This window comes from Melanostigma gelatinosum (genome assembly GCF_949748355.1).
Source record: "Melanostigma gelatinosum genome assembly, chromosome: 12".
Classification (NCBI taxonomy): domain Eukaryota; kingdom Metazoa; phylum Chordata; class Actinopteri; order Perciformes; family Zoarcidae; genus Melanostigma; species Melanostigma gelatinosum.
The window spans coordinates 8706524-8730775 of NC_136645.1; the positions used below are offsets into that span (position 1 = coordinate 8706524).

Below are 24252 nucleotides of genomic sequence, written 5' to 3' on the forward strand. Positions count from 1 at the left end.
AGAATGTCGAAAAAAGTTGTAGAGTATGTTGAAAAAAGTCATATGATAGTCATAGAAAAATGTCAAAGTTACTTTTTTAGTTACTTTATTTAAAAAAAAGTCATAGTATAGCATGTCAAAGAGTCAAAACAATTATAGGCAAAAAAAACCAGGGCTCAAGTAACTCAGCATGACTTACGAAAAAAACACTTCCTGTTAAGAATTATGGGTAAAAGTTAAATCATTATCTACCAAATATAAGTAGGAAAGAATAATAGGAGTGACAAAATCCATTATTATGATCTTCTTTTATGTTTGTTGCACAATAAATATTTTTTGACATAACTGACATTGACAGCGTCAGACTTTGAAAAACCTCTTTTAGAGGATTTTTTTAAGCATCTTTTAAATAACTGAAAAAAATGAATATCCCACAAATGTTCCACAGTGCCAATCGTCAATCAGAACAGTACGTTTTATTTATTGTTTCCAGCTGCACTGTATGCTATATGTTCACCTTGTACAAGAAACAAATACAAACACTCACACTAAAAACCAAACAATCTGCTAGCAGCTGTCTCTCGCTAACTCCACTGGGCTAAAAGGGATGGATGTGAGCTGCTGCTGTTCACAGAGGGCACGAGGCCTCCGAGAGCCACAGCTGGCTTTCATTAGAGCAGAAAAACAAAGCAGAAGAAACTATAAAGAGGAGAAGGTGGGCTCGTTCACATAAGACTATGATTATAAGAACATTTAACAAGGCAATACAAATCGGACAGGACTGAAAACCTTGAACATCAACAAAAACGTACATTTGATGTATAAAAAAATATCACGGTGGAGAAAGAGGTGGAGACATGAAAAGCCATAATCCAGTTTTTTTTCTCTTTCTGTTTAGATTTGGACATATTTGAAGGTTAATCATTTTTTCCTGAGTCAGTCGGAGATTTACTGTTTTTGTTTTTCCAAACTCGCGAGCTGGTGCTGCAGTGTTCTGTGTTGTAGGTGCTTTGGATGCAAATAGATAATATTTGGGACGCCGTTCATGACAATAACCAAATATTGTAGGTACCTCGGTTCAGCAGAGTTAGAAAAGTCTTATCAGCAATATTTAATTGATGTGACACACTCAATGTACAGTATCTAACCACAAAGGACAAGTTGCTTTTTTCCTCTTTTTTTGGGTTTAAAATGGTATTTTTTCTTTTTACCTCATAAGCCGAAATATTCTTCCTGGAGCTGGAAACCGGATCTACTGCTCTGCATCTTGTCTCTACATTCAGGGGCCACCAACCACGACAAGTCGAAATGAGCACTGATGGAGTCCAGGTTTCTGTCGGAGACGGCAGACGCTGCTGTTGTCGTCAGCTGACTTTTGTTGTCTGCTAAACATAAATCCATTAATTTTCACCCACTGAAGAAAAGAAAAAAACAAATATTCACTTGCAACAGAAACACAGAATATAGGATAAACAGAGGAAAGTAAAAAAAAAAGAAAGATATAGTAACAGACATATTTGAGCTGAAATGGGTGTAATTGACAAAGGGAGGAGGGGAAACGGAGGTTTGGCGGATTGTTTATGAAGTCACTGTCTCTTCAAGCTCTTCCTTTAAACAAAAAGGGAGTGTGGGTCAGATGTCCGTCCTGCACGTGGAAATGTCAACATGTCCCAGAAGTCAGGAGGAATCTCCCCTTGAAATATACTCCGAAACAAAGATAAAAACAGAATCACGAAAATCAACGTAGAACAAAAACAGACATGTGGGAGGAAAGGTTTCAGATCTTCGGCGCATGAGTTTGATGGTCAGTCTCATCTCGGCGTGGCAGCTCATGTGTGTAATACCACCCACTGTCCTCACTTGGGCGTAAGTGGTTTCATACAAAAAAAGAAAACGTGTGAAACGTTGCCCGGCAGGCGGTCTGCTGGTAGGTTCAGATGGCTGAAGTCAAGCGTACACTTGGATGGTTGAGTTGCTGTTTTTTTGTTTTTTTTTGTGTGTGTGTTTACATCGGCTCTGTTACATCAGCAGCCCTACGGCTCGGTCATGTGCTCTCTCATGTGGTCACCATGTTTGGAGGGTTGGTTGGGGGAGGTGGCCTGTGACGGATGGATACCGGGGGGCAGGGTGTGGGCGATGGGCACTCTCCCGGGCACCAACCCCTCCATAGGTCCGGGAATCCCGCCAGGGGCGACACCCACCACACCAGGAGGGAATCTGGGGAAGGAAAGGAGATGATTAGCAGGTGAGCAAAGGAACGCTTTTCAACTAAAAGTAACTCTTTCTATTTTCCAAAAATCATGGAAAACGTCTGCTGCTGCTTAGTGGCTGATTCATCAGTTACACTTTTTTTTACCCACCACACAGCTGAACTGATATTTGTTGCTCCTAATCATTGCTGTCTGAAGTTGGATTTAACATTTGTTTGTTTCGTGGTAATCTCTGTAAACATTATGCTGCATTCATGAGCAGAATCTGGAAGGAAATGGGACAATATGTTGGCATCTTTAGCATTCTGGTGTCCGTGAGTAGTCTGTGTAGGTTGAATGCATATAAACAGTGTGTGTGGAGCGCAAAAGAGGCAGAAGGCTTTGCCCGAAATGCAATCTGAGAACCCAACGGCTATCTTCTGACGATGATTTAGCTTTTATTGGTTTAAAATGAGCCTGGAAGCTGGCTCCTCTGGGTGTACGAGTCGCCTTTAAACAGCATTCCGGTCTCGCAACTCGAGTGTAAACAACGAACAGCACAAGGAAAAGGAAGTCTTGGCGCTGGCGACATCGCTTCCCAGAAGTAGTGTCCCGAGTTTGTGTGGTTTTTTTTCATAATTTGGGTGAACTGATCCTTCATTACAGGGAGCGGAAAGGAGAAGTGTAGCAGTGACTCTTATAGCAAATAAAACAACTGATATTCCAGGTTTGTTGCCGAGATTTTCAATCCCTTCCTTTCTTTCCCTCTTCCTCTATTTACACAAAATAAGTAATTGCACTCTTTTGATCACACTTCTCACTTACTTTCCTCTTGATTTCCAGATGTAGCTGTAAATGTATGAACACTTGTTTCAAAATGTCCGACATTAGTGATTCGGTGAGCTGTGCTTCTGTTTCAGGGTGGGGGTGGGGGGTTTGGGGAATTAATGAGATGCTGGGTACAGTGGGTACAGTTACAGGACACGTGAAGCAGAAAAAGGACTACAGATTTCAATGGGATTTGTTTGTTTTGTATTCATGATGTTATTCATTTGCTCTGGCCTGTGGGCCAGCAGTGGTAGTATTCATTTACCTGGTTGAGAATTAGGTATATAATTTGTCCTGCATTCCCCCCGTTGCTATGGCCTGTACCATGGTTTGGTTCACTCGGCTGTGTGAGAGAAGCAGTTCATTCTGGTTGAGACAATATAGAGACTGAGAAACGCAGAGCCTGAACTCAACAAGGGATTAATTCATTGTGGGCCAACTTCTACGTATAACTGCGCCACAAAAACTAGGACCCAGACGCCTAATATTCAGGAACAGAAAGTCAGAATTGTGGCAAACATACATCACGTGAACATGGAGACTACCCCTCCCTCCCTCCCGCGTGTGTTAAGCCTCATCTACTGCAGGTGTTGATGTGAAACAGGTGTAGCCTGCTGGGTTCATTCACATAAATCCCCCTCCTACCTGTAGGTGGCACCATTCATCTCAGGGTGAACTTGAGGCTGCTGCTGCTGCTCCATCATCCCCCACGGTGCAGAGGTAACAAAGAACTCCTTGTTGATGCAGTTTCGGAGGCTGTCGGGAATACGGCCTGTGTCGGGGGCAAGAGCGAACATCGGTGAGCAGAGAAACCCAAAATCTACGAGTGTGGGAATGCATTCAGTGATGTGATCCATACCAGTGATGGCTCTCCGTATTTCTGTGGCGGCGGCCTCTCTCATCTCCAGTGACGCCTGCTCGCTGTACCAGGCGGTGTGGGGTGTGCAGATCAAGTTGGGGGCGTCTTTCAGAGGACCTTGGGAAAAACTGTGTTCAACAGCAGACGCATGACAGAAAAGAGAAACGACGTAAATAAGAGATGCGAGAGGAAACATGTCTTGTAACAAAGAATCTGTGAATTGAATCAATTGAACAAAAGCCGTTTGAATGAAAAGGTGTGACCATAAACACCTGAAAGGCTCCGTCTCGTGGACGTCCAAGGCGGCTCCCCGTACCCGGCCTTCTTTCAGGGCCTGAGCCAAAGCTTTCTCATCCACCAGACCTCCCCGGGCCGAGTTGACCAGAAAAGCACCTTGACGCATCTACAGGCGCGGCGGCACAGCAAAGCATTTTATTCTCCCAACAATAATTTCTGCAATCAACATGTGTGGCTTTGAGATTGCACCCCTCGAGGTGCTGTCGTTGACTCAATGCTGCGTGGGAAGACATTTTCTAAAAACTCAACATGGGGGGGGACAACAAATGCTTTTCAAATAAAGACTGACAAGGTAATAAAAAGCTTTTCAAAGAAAGAGGGCATTTACATGACACTAATCCCTTCATATTCACAGAAGCTCTTGTTCCCTGTATACAAGAAACTAGCACGTACGCGATGATGCAGATGAACATACGTTGTCTTTAACTCGATTTTCTTTGGAAGCAGCTGTCGGTTTAAGCAGCTGTGCATGCTTCAAATAGTGATTCAAGCATTGAATTGAACGCAGCCAGCAGCTACATGTATGCCTTCCAGGTGGCAGCAGTGATCAAGAGAAGAGAAAGAGGATGACTCCAGAGTGTTTCTTGTATTTATCATATGAAGGGACTGATCCCCAAAGCATATAAAAACATTACATCGTGCATGCTGTGGTTACTTTAGCTGCTGATTCATACCACGGCTGGTTAACTTGCATGCCTGCTGACTGCTTTGTTTGTCGACCCACACTAGTTGTCTTTGTCTTTCATCACTAAAGGTTAAGATGTACAGTTCACTTCTTTCCCCCGACCTGTTTGATGGTGAAGTCGTTGATGAGGTGGTGGTTGTGTTCGTTCAGGTTGCAGTGCAGGGAGACGCAGTCGCTCTGGTAAAGCAGGTCCTGGAGCGTGTAGACTCGCTGAACGCCCAGCGAGCGCTCCAAGCCGTCCTGGATGTAGGGGTCGTAGAAGAGCACGTTGAAGCCGAACGCCTTGGCCCGCATCGCCACCGCCTGGCCCGAGCGACCTGATGGAACAAGAGAGCACGGACTCAGAGACAATTCAGATTCCAATACTAAATCCAACCGTGTGCACTAAAACATTACAACACAGTAAAGGTACAGTTGCTGTCGACGTGAAGAAAGAATCCAGTGCTTATAGGAAAGAAGGAGCTCACCAAATCCGATGAGGCCGAGCGTCTCTCCTCGGATCCTGGCCGCCCCCGACGCCACCTCCCGGATCTGCTCCACGCTCTGGACCCGCGTGCCCTCCCGGAGAGCCTGGTACAGCCACGTGTTCCGCCGATACAGGTTGAGGATGTGACAAAGCGTGGAGTCTGCCGTCTCTTCTACAGCCGCCGAGGGAATATTACACACCGCGATGCCTGGGGTAAAAAGGTCAGATAGCAGAGGAACAAAAGTGAAGAAACAATGACATGGATCCTTTCAAATGACTCGCAACAGAATTGCTTCACAGATTTAATCGTTATAATTGTTGGTTATAATTACTGTAGCTGTTTTGAGAGAGAGATTCATCTGCAGTTTATTATTCCGCGAAATAATTGGCAGGAAATCTCTTTTCTTTACGACCCTCTAAAAAATATAAATGCACTGTGTATAAAACAGAACAGTGAAAGATAAGAGGATGATTAAAACTGCTAATTATGCCCATGAAAAGTGCATTCCTCAAAAACAAACATCCATGTCAGCGCACTAAGCTGTATCACCACAAACAGCAATAATTAGGATATCACACTAAATCCTGCTCTCGTACCAAACATATGCCGAACGGGCCAAATGGGAATATTAGGGCGAGTTTGATATCAGTTGGAGCATCTGCTCTGCATATGCAATCAGCATTACATATTCTGTTAACAGTATGTAATAAGTCCTGTGACATATGTTATTGATGTTAAGTCAATAAAGCAAGCAAGAGTTTAGTTTGGCTCCCATCCAACGGCGCACTATCCTTATCCATAATGCATTATTTGTGTTGATTTATTCTGGATTTCTTCCCCTCACGCGGTGGTGAAGGATGAGCCATATGGGCAGATAGGACCTACCCTTGTTCGTTATTCTCGGCATATGATTACTGTCTGCTCGTGAACAACCTGACGTTGTACATCTATCTCCCGCTCCTCGTTTGTGTCTGCATCTGTCCCCCAGTCTCACCGAGCTCCCCGGCAGCCTTGATGTCGATGTTGTCGTAGCCGCTGCCGATGCGGATGATGATGCGCAGCGCCTTGAACTTCTCCAGGTCCTCTCTGGTCAGGGTGATGGTGTGGTACATCATGGCCCCCACTGCCTCATTCAGCACCTGAGGGACATTGGGAGAGGAGGAGGCATCACCATCATCGTCATCATCGCGGTCTTATTGCATCAGTAGTCCCTCAACAATCATTAAGAGGCATCAGAGATGGAAGCAAACTGGAAGTCTGCATCCACACTGTGTAAGAGAAACCTGATTAAGAGAGCTTTCACTGCCTCCTTTTCCCTGGTCCTAAGTTCATGTCCGCTTTTCTTCATCTAAATGCAAATTGATTGTTTATGCGTGCACTCAAATATGAGTGCTTGTCTGTGTGTTTATGACTGCTTGCCAAAGCTGTTTTTTTTTTTGTCACAATCCATTCAGTCAAACGATACGCAAACAAGGTTGAAGTGGAAGCGGGCGGGACCATAAAGTAGACTGACGGCTGCTGAGGAACCCAGAACCACGGCTGTTCAATAACAGGTTTAATTCACCACCCGGCTTACTGATTTGCCCTAACTCAGCCAGATTAGCAGAGCCATGAATTTCCATGCAACATTTTTTTATTGGAGCGAGCTGTAGCGAGAGAGCCGGATGCTTAATTCAAGGTTAAAGTGCTCCTCGTGCATTAATCTCATTACTTGAGCGAAGCAGGCCCGGCAGCAGGCCCGGCTGGAAAAACGAGACGGAATCAGAGCCAACTGTTAAGCAACAGGAACGCGAGCTGAGAGCAAGTTTACGCGGAGTGGAAAAAGCGAGGAAAGAGGTTCTTGTGTTACGTTGATTGGTTAAATAACTCGTGCACAGTTTGAGCTGGCATGTGAACCTTTACATTGTTTCGTTCAAGGCTATTACCTGCAGCAAGGGATCATGAATATTGCAAAGCACATAAAGCGCTTGACAAAGGCACTTATTAAGTTATTTCACGCCTGTGCAATGGAACATTTACAAGGCTTTAAAGAAATACTTGAGCATTGACATATAGTTGTGGTTTAATAAGAGGTTACGTAGTGCGAATGTATAAAACTACTTGTAAAACTACTACTATAAAATAGTGATCTTTATGGTTGTTGGTGGGCATATTCTTGAGCTTTTGAGTGCGTTTCCAACGGATTTCTGTCATTATGCTAAGCTAACCGCCTGCAAGCTCTAGCTTCATACTTATCAAACTATTCCATGAATATCTGCCCAAATGCTATAACATATACTAACGAATACAATATAGTATTTGATCAATTTTATGAAAACACAACAACAATGTTAATCAGAGTCCTGTTCTTCTTCCTCTGCGTAGAGTGACTAAGGGCCAGTTGAATGAATGAATGAATGAATTGTATTTATATCGCGCTTTTCACAGACATAACATCACAAAGTGCTTAACAGAGCAGACATTTAAAAGCATAAAAAACACAATGTGACCCAAGGGTCAATAAATTACATACACAGAGAAAAATAAAAAATAAAATAATGAAAAATAAAATAAAAATGTAAAACATATTTTAAGAGCAGGTCTAGGACATGGGTTTACTTTTACACAAACGCCAGCCTAAACAGGTGGGTTTTGAGCTGGCTTTTAAAAGTATCCACAGTATCTGCGAGGCGCAGAGTGGCAGGCAGAGCATTCCAGAGCCTCGGGGCCACTGCCTCAAAGGCTCGGTCACCACGGGTCTTAAATCGTGTGCGTGGGACTGACAGAAGACCTAGAGCGTTTGACCTGAGAGTGCGGGCGGCTGAATAGGGGCGAAGTAGATCAGCTACATAAGTCGGAGCCTGACCGTGAAGTGCTCTGTAAGTGATGGTGAGAATTTTAAAGTGTATCCGAGATGCTACAGGAAGCCAGTGGAGAGATCGGAGTACGGGGGTGATGTGAGACCCCCTGCATTCAAGCCCTCCAGTTAGGGGGGCTTGAATGCAGACATGAAAGTCATGAACCACCATTGTAAACTTTCATATTTAGTTTCATTACTCATAAATTTAAGATTATTAAAAAACACAGAGCACAGATAAGGCACATGCTACATAAGTGCAACGTCTCTGTTTCAATTCCAGCTCAGGACCATAGTTCAATATGATGCCCCCCCCCCATGTTTCCTGTCCAACGCTACACTGTCAAATATCACATAAAGGCCCAAGAAAATGCAAAAAAAAAAGAAAGAAGAATGACAAAGCACTGATATGCTCCATTTCTCCCAAAACATGTTGCCCCGATTGATGTGGTGTTTTCTGCATGAGACACACGTGATCTTCTTCATCACGTCCTCAAACTGTGGTGGAGATTTTTAGTGCACTTTTACTCTGCACTAAAACAGTAGCACTCCATGAGAAGAGTGGCTATTGATACAGCAATGTCAAAATCATTTGAAAAACACATTTTTATCTGAAAGTCTTCTTTCTGTGTCTCTCCAAGGACAGCGCTGTATTAGTCAAGAGACCACAAGTGGCGTGTAGTAATAAATGACTTCTGAGGTTAACTCAACGCGGGCCACAATGTTTTTGCAGGTCACCGCCGGCATGCAGCTGCCCTCTGAGAGCACAAGTAAAACAGTGTCCTGATTTCTGAGTGACAGATTCCTTAATCGCTGCATCTGCTCACTTCCAGGCAGCGCATGCAAAAAGACAGCAGTGTGCTTTGGTTTGCTTGCTTGGTGTGTGAGTCTGTTCATAAACGTGTGTGTGAACAGTGCTTCCCTACTGAAACTTGCAGTGAGGTTTTTGGCAAGTGTGTGTGTGTGTGTGTGTAGAGTGCCCCATCTGTACCCTCTGCTGTGCAGTTATAGCTGTGGGAACGCTGCCAACATCTCTTCTCCCAGATGGGTCCTCAGTATGTGTAATGTATTCACTACAACAGCATCTGACTGGACAGATATTGCTTGTGTGTGTGTTTATATATGTATGAAAATGATGGGAGCAAGAACAAAATATTAGATAAAAACTAATTTATTTACCTTAAATTTCATTCTGTTAGGTTGGCTGGAAAGTAAAACCAACTACTTTTTTATCGTAGATTAAAAAACGACAATTTTGAGAATTTAGTGCAACATAGCATTTTCATTAAAATAAAACAGCGTAAAGTGGAATTCTCTTTTTGAGTGTAAAGACGCAAACTCTCCCGCTTGGATTGTAAAATTGCTGCTGACTGGCTCCAGTGTATGTGCAGTAAAATAAGACAAATGTTTCACCCACTCTGGCTCAGAACAATTATACGGCATTTCTATTACCAGCCTCCCCCTCCACCTTATTTAACAAAGCAGCACTTCAGCACCCGGTGGGATTAGAGTCAGCGATGAAACCATTATAGTTGAACTGGGAGAGTGGAACAAGCCAGTGGGCTGAAATATTATGAAAACATTACAGAGGAGGAGACGCAGGAGGAGGAAAGAGATTCTTCTGCGCTCAACTGAAGGCAAATTATTCAAGAATCACGTTCAAAGTTCATATTACGTCCATATCACAGTGTGTGTGTGTGCGTGTGTGTGTGGTGTTACAGCAACACACACTGTTGATGTTGCTTCAGAGATACTAAAAGATGTGGTCTATAACCTATTCTGACACTATTTCCAAACACGCACTGTAAATTACTGTTTGCACATCTTCGCTGTGAGTTGCATTCAAAGACATTGTACATTTAAAACAGTTCTAATGTAAAACTCTGCATAAGCTACATAGAAACTATGTGCAGGAAGAGACTCTGAGGGAGAAGCTGTAAAAAGTCTCATAATAAATTACTGAATTGTGTTTTTTCTTTTAATTCGGTGTCTCTGTTCTTTAATTGCATTTACACTTTAATGAATGTGATTAAATCTAACAGTTTATATGAAAGCTGCTAGATCAGGGGTCTCAAACTCCCGAATTCGGCTCGCCACATCATTTTATGTGGCCCGCGAATCCGCCAGCAAAAAAAAAAAAAGTAAAAAAAAAAAAACTTTTATTTTTTATTTATTTTTAAGTTCGACTAATAATAATAAAAATGTCCCCATAGTTATTTAGTTATTTAACAATATGTTACGAGTAGTTACATTTACAACCGGCCCTTTGCGGGCGACCATGATGCTGATGTGGCCCGGAGTGAAAATGAGTTTGAGACCCCTGTGCTAGATAATAATACGATTTTGGACAAGGCTTTGAGAGGGTGGAGGTTCATTTTATAAAGTGTTAAAAGGTCAATGCTACAGATTCTATTAAGTACTTTAACGAATATGAAAACAATATGAAAAAAATATGAAAAAAAAACAAACGGAGGTAATGAAATCCTGTTATTATAAGAATGGCATGCTGCATTTTCTAAAATCTAAAGATGAAAAAGGGACATCTGAGGAGTTACTCTTGTACCTTTTCATGTATCTCCTGTGTGGACTGGGCGTCACAGAAAGCCACTGTGGCCAGATCTTTGAGGATGGGCATCTCCACGGTGCAGTCGCGCCCATCCAGCAGCGCCACCAGGGGGCGCGGGTGCATAGGCCCATTCATAATCTGGGGCCGAATACCTGCAGACAGACAGGGAGAGAAAAGAGGGAGTTCATTATTTATGTCGGGCACACAGTCAAGTGAGCTGCAAAAGGAATCAGGAAAATGTAGGAAAGGCATCCCGCGGCAGGAAGTGAGTGTGTGAGTGCTAAATCATTAACACACACACACACACACACACACACACACACACACACACACACACACACACACACACACACACACACACACACACATGTGTAGTTCTCTACTTCAAACCACTGTTATTGTCTCCCTTACCTTGCAACACTGGTCGATACAACACACACACTCACACAATGCTGGTGATCTGAATACCCCCCTCTCTCGCTGTTAGCCACACTGTTACCAGGCAACAGGTCATTTCACCCCATGAGGTCATCACCTCCATTATCCTATGACCGTAGAGAAGCAGGCAGGCCTTCAGTGTGTGCGTCTCTGCACCAGGGGTCTCAAACTCCCGGCCCGCGGGCAAACGCACCCTTGAAAGGATTTTAAGCATTGAACAAAGTTATTGTAATAACTTGTGTTTGATATTTGTCTTTGCTATTTTCTTTAATAGTTTGATCTTTGATAGAGTAATGTGGGTTTCTTAACCCTAAATTAAAAGGATTTAAGTTATAATAACAGAAATGTGCTTAAATATATGTTTACATTTATATAACTACATGTACAATATTTTTACACTTGAATAAACAATAATCAAATGCAGAGACAGTTATTTACCAATATGTTAGGAGTAGTTACATTTACACAGTCTTACATTTACAACCGGCCCTTTGAGGCCGACCGTGATGCTGATGTGGCCCGGAGTGAAAATGAGTTTGAGACCCCTGCTTTACACCCTTTACACACTCGTTCCGACACTAAAGACAACAAAACTAAATCAGCAGGTATTCAATAATTCAAGTCAAACTGGCGGCCGTCTCCAGGTTTGTCCTCTCAGAGTGAGTGTTTTGACTTTTCTATCTTTGTCCTTGCTGTCGAGTTGTGATACGATTGCCCTTTAAAAAGGAGAAACTGCTGGAAACTAGAAACGCGCCAGTAATGAGGAATGCAGAGTATCCATCTTGACTGTCAGAATGAGTTCACTGTTACTCTCCATAAAATCAATGAGATGTTTTCTTTAAGTACTAGTGCAATATAAGGAGAAGATGGGACAGCGTGGACCCAAATTCCACTAAAAAGATGGAAAAGAGAAAGGAGAAAGGGGGGGGGGGGGTCCACACACCACCACTCTCTGGCTCCCTGCTGCCTGTTGTCATGGTGATTAGAGGATTTGGGCAGGATTATGAAATATTTTATTTAGTGACATCTGCGCTGCTGGAGAGGGTATCCAAGCCCGCTCGCTCCGTGTCTGTCCCTCTAACTCCTCCGGTTTTGGGAAAGCAAGGACGGCGTTTAGTGAACCTACACGTCCCGACGTGCTAACATATGTGCGTTAAAACGGATCAGATGCGTTTCATGGAAAACAGAAAAACAAGAGACACATGTAAATGTGTTTCAGTTAACCGTGCCTCGATTCTGCACCAGGAGGCTTGTATTACTGTTCTGCACATCAGAAATGCTGCAATGATTACTGCTCCGAGTTAAAGGATGAAGGGACTCTGAACTGGTATTTTCTGGAACTGGTCTACAATTTAAGAAGGCCCTAAAATCCTATTTTCTCTATCAGCTCGTTACTGTGAATGAGGAGATACGACATGAATTCAAACATTTCTGTCAAAGTCAGAACAGATTCGGCTCTTTCACACGAGATTTCTGTGTTCGTGTGCTTTTCTGAGAGCTTTTCACTGCTTTGAAAAATGCCAGGCGCAGTTGTAAAAAAGTAAACATTGGAATCGAAATCTGATGCCAGTTGTTGGCTTGACGGTTTATGTTGCCAGGACACTGTCAATGAAATACAAATCAAAAAACGGTCGTGTGTTTCCGAGTCCCTTAAGCTTTTATATCGAGCAAGAGCTTCGAGATGCAATTTATACAAACTGTAGATTATATTGATCCTTTAACAAGCTATACATACAACGCTGTGGTGCCCCATTTTCTGAAGATTTGCAGAAGGATGCTGAAAAAACAGGCTGTAAATTATGCAGTTTGATGCTTTTACACACACACACACAGCATAAGGAATAACCACCTGCGCTAGACCTATCACAGAGAAATGGAAACAGGGGATTAAGTTTAAAAAGACCGTAGCAGAGTGACATTAACATAACAGCTTTGACAAGCTGACATACAAGCTGCATCTTCTTTCAGGGTTAATTCCTCCAATAACTGGCGGTGTCTCTGTTTCTATGCAACTAGAGAGGAGGGTGAACCAAATTCAGACATCTCAGAGGCGAGAAATTAAGGTGTGCAGCACAAACATCTCATCAGGCAGAGATGACACGTAGTGAGTCCTACACTCATGGAGTTAAAGAAGAAGATAAAGTAGTAGTAGTAGTAGTAGTAGTAGTAGTAGTAGTAGTAGTAGTAGTAGTAGTTGTAGTAGTTGTAGTAGTGATGAGAAAGAGCATGAGGAGGGAAGGAGGACTGGTGATAACTTAACATCTTTTGACAGAAAGCCTGCAAACTGGATGTGTGGAGTTGAACAGATGTGGGCATTTAGGATGTTAGGTGAATCTAATTAATATAGGCTGTTGAAATGCATGATGGTAAATGGAGTATACAGCGTTTTGGTCGCTTCACCCATGCTAGACACTGAAGTCATCATCTTGGCCTGTTCTCCTATTTCTGTTTCTTGTGAATGGCCGGCGCCCATAATAAAAAGCAGTGCATCATAAAAGCCTAAATAGCATAAAAGATAAGAAAGATGAAAAAAGAAGAAAGGTGCAATACAAATAAAAATAAAAAAGGTTAAAAGAAACAATTTGGAAGAAGTGACCTCCATCCTTCTCTTCCTAGTATGAGCTGAAAGCATGCATTATTCTCACTGGAGGGACTCACGGTGTGTGTGTGTGTGTGTGTGTGTGTGTGTGTGTGGCAGAGGAGGGGGGGGGGGGCTGCTTGCAAAACACACCTGTGGCTCCACAGCTCTCCCTGCGCCTCCTCATCACACTCTTACAGAGTTGATTATCACAGCGCAGACCGGCTGAGCAAGAAAATACTTCAATCCTCGTACAGTCACACGCAGGGAAACGTAGCGCTACTCAAACAGACGCGGCCATGTGTGCACACATGATGACACAAACACACACACACACACACACACACACGCTCTGAGATGAAAGGACAGGAAGGCAGCCAACACAGACTCACTTACTTCTATTTTATACACACACATACACAAGAAGCCGCTGGTGGAAAAAAGCAGCGTCACTCGCAGGAAGTAGGTCAAACTGCTGTTGATTCATTATTTCCTCGTGGCTAATAGCCTTTCTACGGCCTAATAAGGCAGAACGTGGCACTGCATTTAACACATGATTAATCTGCGGATAATTAACGCCTAACAGGTCTGTTAATGAGAGTCTTAATGACTCGGATACCTGGCCAGTGATTTGAAGGAGCTCTTTGGTTTTGGACATAAAAACCTGAATCTTCCCTAAGTCCAAATGACAGTATGTTTAAATATTGATCTACATAAGGGCAAACAACAAGGTTCAGACAAACAACAAATCCACAACTGCTGACAATCATAATGTGTATTCACAAAGAAATAAACACGTTCTGTCGGAAAGGTGTTGTTGACTGAGGCTCTGTAAGGGCCTCTTATCACCATCCCTCCAGGAACTGTCACATCAAAGTTAATGAGCGTCGATGCTTTAGTCTCTGGTCGCTGTCAGAAGTGCACCACACTGTCTTTTCTTCCTGCCAGTCCACATAGAACAGAATCCATCATCACTTAGAATTTATATATATATATATATATATATATATATATATATATATATATATATATATATATATATATACACACATGACATCATGGCAAAGGTATACAAAACCACATGCTGATGTTTACTGCAGCTTTTTTTCAGGTAAAACTATTAAAATGTGACTAATTTTCACATTGAATTGCTTGAAATAATGTATTTTCACAGATTAATGCAGAAATACTTTGTTGTAAACCAGTGGCACACATTATCAGTTCCGCTGGTAATGTTATGGGAATATTACACCGCCTTACTGTGTGTCTTATTTGGTTACTAAAGGCTTCTGTAAACTACATTTTTACTACCACACAGACATTATTGATCATCGGGGGAGATATTACAGAGACTCAGAATTCGGTTTGCAGCAGCAGACTACTGAAATAACATCAGTTGATGTTAAAGCATAACGTAACTGGCAACAGTGACCTTATGACTGTTGAGCTTAGATGATTAACTTAAAGAGAATCAGGCACATTTTCATCAGATGAATACAAGAAGATGATTTAATACTTATTTTGTAATAATAAGATAATAAAGCTCGTTATATAGGAGTCATGCCACAATAAGAAAACAAACCATTACATTCTACGGCCTTCATCTCAGATGGCAAGTTATGGATTTCTGAACTGGCCAAGGAGCCCAAAAGGGAGAGAACATAATTGAGTCGTATCCCAATAATCACCCAAGGGTGAAATCCTACCACCCCAACTGATCACACAGCAGCTGGTCTCATGGCAGCACTTGAAGGCCAGAGGTCCAGCTACTCACTATGAAAAGAAAAACTGATTACCACTGCTTCTTCCACTCCACTTAACTCATGTCTTGCAACTCTCTCTCTCTCTCTCTGTTTATATCTATCTCCCTCTCTCTCTCGCCCTCCCCGGTTTGGGTCGGCACCAGTCTGGGGAGTTTGGCGGCAGCTTGCCAGCCTCTCTACCTGGCAGCAGACCCAGAACCCGGACTCAAGGAAACAAAAAGCAGAGCCAGAACTCTCCTTATCCAAACACAGAGTCCCGCCCCACACCACACAAAACCCCAGACTCATTCTTCAGCGGGGCAAAAATGCACCACAGAGTCGTTTTTCAAGTTGCTATTTGCTGTAAACGCTTGTGAGCAGGAGAAATAACATGACTAAAGATGGTTTACATTAGGCGGTAGGGTATCTTGGCTGGTACTCATTCGGATAAAAATGCAAATTGCTTGTGTCAATTTCCTGTTGTTGTACCCAAAGTATTTTTATCAACAGCCAGCATCGTCTGTAAGCCAGCAAGTAATAAAGAAAGAAAGCCAACAGCTTGACCAACTAAACCTAAACCGTGTCCAGTGTGACAGCAGATAGTCTTTTCCAGTGGTCATGTGTTGTTACATCCCTCAAGGGAAGCTTGAATGGACTAAGACTGATATCATCCTTCAGCCAGCGCTAATCACAAACTGGATGATTCTCCAGGAAGTATGACAACTTTTGGCAGAGCTGCCAATAGCCACAAATGGATTACAGATGTTCCGAACTAAAAAGCCTCTTTTGGATTCTGACAACAGAAATAAAGGAAATCTTTTTTAAACAGCAGCAACTCATAGAAGTGTGTCTCTCCTCGCTGAATACGATCCGGTGTTTAATTCTCTCGTTCGGAAGGGCTGATCTCGGAAAAGCAGCTCAGAAAGCTTCGCTGCCAGACGCTGTGAGCGAGTCAGAGTTTTCAGAGGGAGAAGGATCATTTCCTAAATAGAGCGCAAACAATCAATGAAAGAAAAATAAACCCCAGCTCAAACCTGTGTTTCTCAGCAATCTTTAAATTGGTATTCAATAACATCGCACTACACCAGTTTATTCATTTCTAATGGTGTGTTTTCTTACAGGCCGTGTGCTCTGGTTTTGTGGTTTCATGGATCCACAACATGACGTGACGCTCCCCACAGACTCACTCGCGGCTTGTTTGCGAGGTCGTCCCACACTTTGAAAGCTACATTTTCCACTCGGGGACTGGAGCGTCGTATTAACTTACCTGCACTGATTTCTTGAATAATTACACTGTGTACTCTACCATCTCAAATCTCTGTTAATAGCCCTGAGACAGTTTAGCATCCTCACCTCACAGAGTGACACACTTTAGAGACTCTTCTTTTATATCCTGACGTCTTTTTCAACTGACAGCAAAGCAGCTCATTCTTTTTTTACTCTCCTCTTGCCTCCTTCTTGCTGTATTTCACATCTTAGTTGTGTGAGAAAGGTGATGAAATGCTCCTAAATGACTCTAAAGTGGTGTGATGCATGCCGTGGACGCTCCCACGCCGGTACCCGCATCGACGGAACAACGAAACTGCAGAAAAAACAAAAGGAAGTGAGGAAGATTTTCCATGGCACGATGATGTCAGGGCCACGGCAGCGGTCGCTGGGTTCACAGCGAGCTTTCACAGAAAACTACTCTGCAGTTGACGCAGAGCCAAAACGGGCTCAACGGGCTTAGGACCAACAGCTGGTTCTGGTTACCTAGCAACTCCCAAGCTGGGGGCCTCAGTGATGGGATAGTCCCGGAGCGAGAGGAGGAGGAGGGGGCCCGAGCCGAGAACCCAGCGTGCTTTTCTTTGTGGCAAGTGCAGCAGCGGGACAGGAAAAGCTTGATCTCATGATATCAAATCTTGCCCCCCCCAAAAAAAGGGCAACATGCCACCGGCCGCCCAACCTGGCAACCCAAACATGGAGCGCGAGGTTTGCACAAGTGGCACGATCGGTGTTTCTCTGCGGCATTTTCCAGAGAGATATCAGGAACACAAACATGCTCGCTGTGGTACTACGCACACGCACATGCACACACACACACACACACACACAGTGTTTGGCTGCACTTAGCTTCACACACACCCACTGATGATAACCATTAATGATCAGTGATTAGCCAGGATGTCACAGAATTTTGTTAAATAATATGTTCAAGGGCTTTCGCAGCTGTCGATGCCAACGCTCCAGTCTACTCTACTGCTGTTCTCTCAGCGCTGGTTGTGTGTGTCCACCTGCATGCTACGTACAATATAAAAACAGCTTGTTAAACTCCATAACGGCGCATACATAGTAACAAGAAACCGGCGCCCGTGTGCTTGGGAGTGTCTAGTTTCTTTGGTGTGTTTACGATCCCTTGGCATCTGTAGAAAAAGAAGGGAGGCGTAATCTTTTTTTTGGCAGACTTGCCTCCTCCAGGCCCCCACCGGACCCTATCAGCGCCCGGCTACACCGCCGCCACCCCGGCCTGTTTCTTGTTCCACTATGTGGACACACAAAGACCTTGTTTGTCCTCCCTCTGCCTGCCCTCCTCCAAACTTATCACCACCCAAACGGCCAGCCAAGAGGGGCGAGGGAGGGGAGAGATAAAAGGATGGGAGAAAAGGGCAGGGGAGAAATTACATGTAGAAGTGCGCGGGAGGGAAGAGAACAAAAAAAAAAGGGGGGGGGGAAGCATACGCTGACATAAAGATATCACAGGTGGCATTGTGGTAAACACAACACAAAGTGAGAGAGGAGAGCATCCATCCATCACCGTCTCTTCTTTAAATGTTATCTTTTGTGCTCTGCGAGTAAGGCATGGAAACAACCAGGGTCCTGAGACAAAAGCAGCTGCCAGTGCTGATGAAGAGCGGACAGTGCACATGCACACACACACACACACACACACACACACACAAGTGAGTGTGTGCAGGTTAGGAACATGTATACACACAAACACACACACACCTGAGAGGAGAGGGCGATAAGGCTTTCAAGCTGCGTTTCTTCCGCACAGGAAAACGTATAAAACACATTTAACACATATCAATCTGCAGAATTCATTTTATTTTCCTGTGAAAATGTAACACATTTGTAGCAGAGTTTTTGTCCCCATGCACCTTAAAGTTATGTTTACTGCTGGCAACACTGAATACTATTAGTTTACACTGAACAAGCTATTTTTGCGATGTTGACAACACGGGGGAGAAAATGGTGCGAAAGTGTGAATAAGCTTCTGATTATGAGCTCCAAGAGTCCCACTGCAATTAAACATTTGTGGTCAAAATTATATTTTTCATCCAATTTTTCACTACGACTAATTATTTTTTATATTTAATTCATTTGATGTTTAGCATAAAAGAGAGCACTGATAAATCCACCGTTTTTTTAAAGCCCCACATTGGTCTTTATGTCCGCGGTACATGGCTGAATACACACGCTGTGACACACAGACCACCTATTGACTCACATTGAGCCACTCGTACGCCCATCCTGCTGTGACCTGTGACCCTTCAAATGACGGTACATCACATCTCACCTCCTCTCGCTGCCGTGCAGAGTTGTGTGGTTTCAAAACCCCAAGAAAACACTGACACGCTCACATTGGTGCGTGCCCTCATGCGTGCACACATGCACACGCACACAGTTTTCATGACACACTTCATTGCAAAAACACATAAGAGGCTCATTAGCCTTTAAGCCAAATCCAACTCTTTCTTCCCCCACCTCTCGCCATTACACACACACACACACACACACACACCGCAGCTTTTTATTATTACCCTTGATGAGTATGTCCACACACACATATATATGCACAAGACAATTTAAAACATGCTCCTTGCCTGGGAAATGCTGTCTCCACATTCTTCAATTCAGGAGCTGCACATGGCAGAGGAAATGTGGTGGAGAGGGACAAAAAAACAAAAAGACAAGAAGTGGGGTTGGGGTTGGGGGGGGGGGGGGGGTATTCTCACACAGTATGTCCTGGGGTTATCCTCTCCTCTCTACCTCCTCCTCCAGCCTCCCTCCTTCCCTCTCTCTGTCTGCTATTGCTGTCCCACTGCTCGTTTCCAAATCCGTCCTCCTTCGTCACCTCACTCCTAGAAGCTCCATTTCTCAAACGACTGGTACTCTTGAGCGTGGGGGGGGGGGGGGGGAGAGAGGAAAAAATGGAAGGTGGCACAGGAGGGCAGTGGGTGAGGACGGGAGAGCGAGGACTACGACAGTCAGCTCCCGTGCGGTCAAAGCGGCGTCGTCAACTCCTTTAATCTCCAATGAGGGGGGGGGGGGGGGAAACAAATTGGATCGCTACTCGTCTTCAGCCAGAAATCAGCACTTCTGAGCGTCCTCCTCTTTCCGCCTCCTCAGCCAGATCACTCATCTTCTCTCCTCAGCCTCCTCTCTTCCCTGCTCTGTCTCCCTCTTCTCTCCCTTCACGGCAGGTTTGGGCTATTCATTCAGACGTCTGGCTCACTCCGTCAGCCTTTTGTTGCGAGTCACAGAAAGACAGAGAGCGCGAGAGAGGGAGCGAGAGAGAGAGAGAGAGAGAGAGAGAGAGTGAGAGAGAGGAATGGGTGGGGGGAGAAAAATGGTAAAAGACGAAGAAATACAGAAAAAACAATCCGGTGCCACAGCTATGCAGAATAAAATAAAAGAGGGAGGTAAATAAGAAAGACCAAAGAGAGGGAGCAAAAAATCCTTGAAGAGCACCAGTCACAGCGAGAGGTGCAGCGCTCCTGGCACACGTTCGACTCCCTCTTCCATTCTCTCCGACCTTCCCCTTCGCTCAACATATTTTCCTTCTTTTTTTCCCTCCCTCCCTCCCTCCCTCCCTCCCTGCCTGCTTTTCTGTTTTATTATTTGTGATCCGGCCTTCACGGTCCTTTAAGAGTGCCACCCCCCCCCTCCCCCTTTTCTTCTCAGTCTCACTCCGTCTCGCTCACAAACTCTCCGTCGCGATCTCAGTCTGCAATTTTCGTCCTCGCTCTTCAACAGGAGTTGATTGGTTTTGCCTACCAACGAGCCATTGAGTGCGTCACTTCTAGGCTCCAACACCAGCGTTCACGTCAATACTTCATGCTTGCACAAAGGAACCCGAGACGAAAGTGGAAATCCTCAGACACAGGTGATGACTGTTTCATACACCAGGACGAATGCCGAAGCTGAGGTGTGCACTCACACGTGCATGCCAGACTGGAATGAGAATGGCATGCAAAGACAGGTGAAATGTTTTACTCCACAAACATCTGGGGTTCAGTCTTTTGAAATAGAAAACCCTGCAGTTACAAAATGAATCCTCATATGTAACAATAACAACTCTCTACACACCTGCTACCGAGCTCTCTGGGGGATCAAGAAAAGCAGTGTGTGTCTCAAGAGCGGTGGTTGTGTGTGTACTTGCAGACACAAGCACAAAGGAGTTCTACTCGTGAACTTATGGTAACACTTAGGAAAATCCTTCCAGGAGTCTAATTGATCCTGTGATCTAAACCCAAGCAGCAACAGCAGGTTTACGACTACGCATGGTGTGAGACTTTGTCTCTGACGGACTCTTTGAAAAGGATTTTGATGATGAAGGTTAAGAAGGGCTTTCCGGGTCGTCGTACACAGACAAAACAATGCTTTTGTGGAGGGGGAACATGCATTCTGAAATCTGGCATTCGTTACAGTTCACAAGTGCAACCATGTTGAGAGTCAAAGGCAAACATTTTGATTGTTCAAGCTTTTCAAAAAGTAAAGATTCACTTATTTCCCTTGTAATGCATAAACACTATTTGAATACGTCACATCAGGATATTACAGTATGATGGACATTTTTCTACAATTGTCAGATTTTATAGAGCGAACAATTTATCAATTAATTAGAAAATGATAGTTGCAGCGGTACAACTTCTGGTATTAGTGCATGACAGATATGTCAGCAGCGGTGTTGTCAGATACTATAAGTGAGTCATTACAGTGCATAACTGTTTTACAGGCCGCATTTTTTTATCGCTTTCTTTCTTAATTCGAATTTGAAGATCCCATCAAAGCATTTATGACTTTGACTTGATATGATTTTTCCTATAAATTAGCTCATTAAAAAAATTCCCAAATCTACGATTATGCAAATGTTTTTCATAAAATAAGTGTTAATTGCAGACTTCTGAGGACTGAGTGAACAAATGAATGTGTTGCTGTTAGAAACTGTAAGAAAAGTGACAAAATCAAAATCAACAAACTACACCGGCAGCATCCTGCTGTATTGTGCACACTGTGTTTACTGTAGTGTACTGCCTGTATTGATCGTGAGTTCAACAGGAGTGTAGTGAGTTTAAAGGGTTCCACTGAGGAGGTTTTGTTACAACGTTTAATCAGAGATCACAAACCGGGCACGGAGTTAAAAAAAAAAACCTCATTCATGAAAAAGAGAGCGCTGGAGGGAGAAGAGGTCTACGTTAAAATATGACCTCCAGAATCCACCATCCCATCTGCCTCTTCTGATCTACATGATGTGCTGTTGCCAAACGACTGAGGGCGAGAGGAGGAAGAGAGATGGCACAGCTGCAGGTGGACAACAGATGTTGAGGCTTTTTTGTGTACTTTCTTTTTTGTCAGGGAGGCGATTCCAGCACATGAATTCTTGTTCTCCCATTCAAACCCCGTCTGTGCATCGCTCCACCTCTCCAACACCATCCCTCTCCTCCACCTTTCTCTTTCTCTGTGACTTGAGCCAACTGGCCTGATTAGAGAGAGAAAGAGATGTAAAAGAGGATGTGTGTGTGAGTGTGTGTGTGTGTGAAGGCGTTGCTTGTTACACCTTTCATGTGTGCTGTAGGCTTAGTCAAATAGAGTGTGAACAAGCATCCATGAAAAATGAAACAGTGATCCATGGACAAATATGCAGACATGCACAAATGCACAGAGATACTGAGTCATCCAGCACCTGCCCTGCTTTAAGTTTAGCTTCCTCAAATGTGTTGTTTTGGCCAAATATCAGAAAAGAACATGATATAAATGAAGGATGAAATATGGAGTGACGGCTGCTCACACACTTACAGACACACACAAATAATCTGCCCTGTGTGAGACTGAAAACACAGTGAAACACAATCCCAATTACAGCCCTGTGTGATCCTGAACACGACTGACATGCTGACTGAGAAATGTTTCATATTTCCCTTCGGTGCAAATGAGATTCATCTGCACCTCTAAACATATCCCCCCCCCCCCTCGCTTCTGTTAAAACACTGCCAAGCAAAGTGTCAAGTTCTGCAACGCCTGGTCTCACACACACACACACACACACACACACACACACACACACACACACACACACACACACACACACACACACACACACACACACACACACACACACACACACACACACACACACACAGTGCATACAGAGAACATGGTCATCTTTGTCTCTTCACTCTGATTTAACACCCGTGAAGATTTCATTTTCTCAAAATGAATAATTCAGGGTGACTCCCCGGTCGGCACTGAGAGGAGACGAGGAAAGGAGACGAAGGGAGAGAATATGAGATGATAGGATAGGAAAGGAAGCAAGAGGATGAAAGGAAAGGAGAGGTAGGAGAGGGTGAGAGGGGAGGTAGCAGGACTGAGGAGAGTAGGAGTCAGGGTCTACGGTTCTCATTTCACTGCTTTTATTCTTCTTTTTTGAGCTACAAATGTTTGAGCATGTGACCTCTTGTATTTGTCCTTCCTCCACCGCTGCTTCTACAACCTCCAGTTAATCACTTCAAGTCTCGCTGAAAGGATGCAGCAAACTGGCCAGAAAGAGCTTTTTTCGCCTCCACGGTCAGACTTTACCTTTCAAGGTCCAGCTTGTGCTGATGGCACCAGTACAGACAAAATATCTGTACTTTGTACACACAACTACATCCACAAACAAATAGGCACAGACGTGCCTGGCTGACAGGCGTCATTCACTCTCAGAGGGAATTGTGTAAAAATGACAATGACGGTTCAGGTTTACAAAGCGTTCTTTTTCCTCATAATAAAAATAAACCAAATAGAAACTTTAGGTTGTCCTCCTGCTATCCTTCCCTCCTTCACTTGCTCCAAGAGTTTCCATTCATGTAATCTCCCGTACGCTCCTCCAACGATTTCTAAGACTCTATCACTACCTCTAACGCAGTCAATACTTCAATATTCAATCTAAAGCAGCCCTCTGTGCATTTAACTCCATCCCTGGGTCTTTCTGGCGCTATCTTCTCCTCTGTTCTGCTGTTTTTGGTTGGGTTCAATCACCACCCATCCTCCCACTTCCCTCGTTTCCCTAATTTTCCTGCAGACGGGCTCTGAAACCCACAACCACAGCAATGGATGAATGTGCTGAGCTGGGTATGACGTTTGTTTAGAGACATATTTCTCCCATTACCTCACCCCTTCTCCCCCAGCCCCCCCCCCCCCATCTCTACTCTCTTGAGTTAGGAGAGTGTCAGAGAAAAATCCTTTCCTACAAAGATTAATTTACAAAGGGAGGGGAGACAAAGAGAAACTGGGATTAATTTATACAAAGAAAATGAGTATTTAGGATTTGTATAAATCAAATGCTGTGAATGTGACCACAGACCCACTGCCTGATATTAAGTGAAACATCTGGAGGTGAGAGGAACTCTGCACTGTGCCACAACAGACGCCACACCTGCCAACAGCAGCTTGCACACAGACACAAATACAAAGAACACACACGGGCTGTTTAGAGTTTGTGATGTGGGAGGATAAGGACGTCCCCAATGTCCCTCAACATAGA

The 24252-nt window shown here is 43.9% G+C and overlaps 1 protein-coding gene across 2 annotated transcripts in view; it reads right to left on the reverse strand.

Moving 5' to 3' along the window:
* Positions 1 to 68: 68 nt before the first annotated feature.
* The window catches only part of LOC306785845 (C-terminal-binding protein 2-like), a 56627-nt gene continuing 32443 nt past the window's right edge, over positions 69 to 24252 (reverse strand). The window contains exons 1-9 of one of the 2 annotated variants that reach the window (XM_079280375.1): positions 19331 to 20238; positions 10704 to 10858; positions 6299 to 6443; positions 5305 to 5511; positions 4940 to 5154; positions 4128 to 4258; positions 3856 to 3983; positions 3642 to 3768; positions 69 to 2196 (exon numbers count right to left, since the gene is read on the reverse strand). In XM_079280375.1, the coding sequence (XP_079136501.1) occupies positions 2013 to 2196; positions 3642 to 3768; positions 3856 to 3983; positions 4128 to 4258; positions 4940 to 5154; positions 5305 to 5511; positions 6299 to 6443; positions 10704 to 10858; positions 19331 to 19352 (1314 nt within the window). In that variant the 5' untranslated portion in view covers positions 19353 to 20238 and the 3' untranslated portion in view covers positions 69 to 2012. Of the gene's footprint in view, positions 2197 to 3641; positions 3769 to 3855; positions 3984 to 4127; positions 4259 to 4939; positions 5155 to 5304; positions 5512 to 6298; positions 6444 to 10703; positions 10859 to 19330; positions 20239 to 24252 lie in introns of those variants that run through there. The other variant, XM_079280374.1, reaches the window with a different exon arrangement.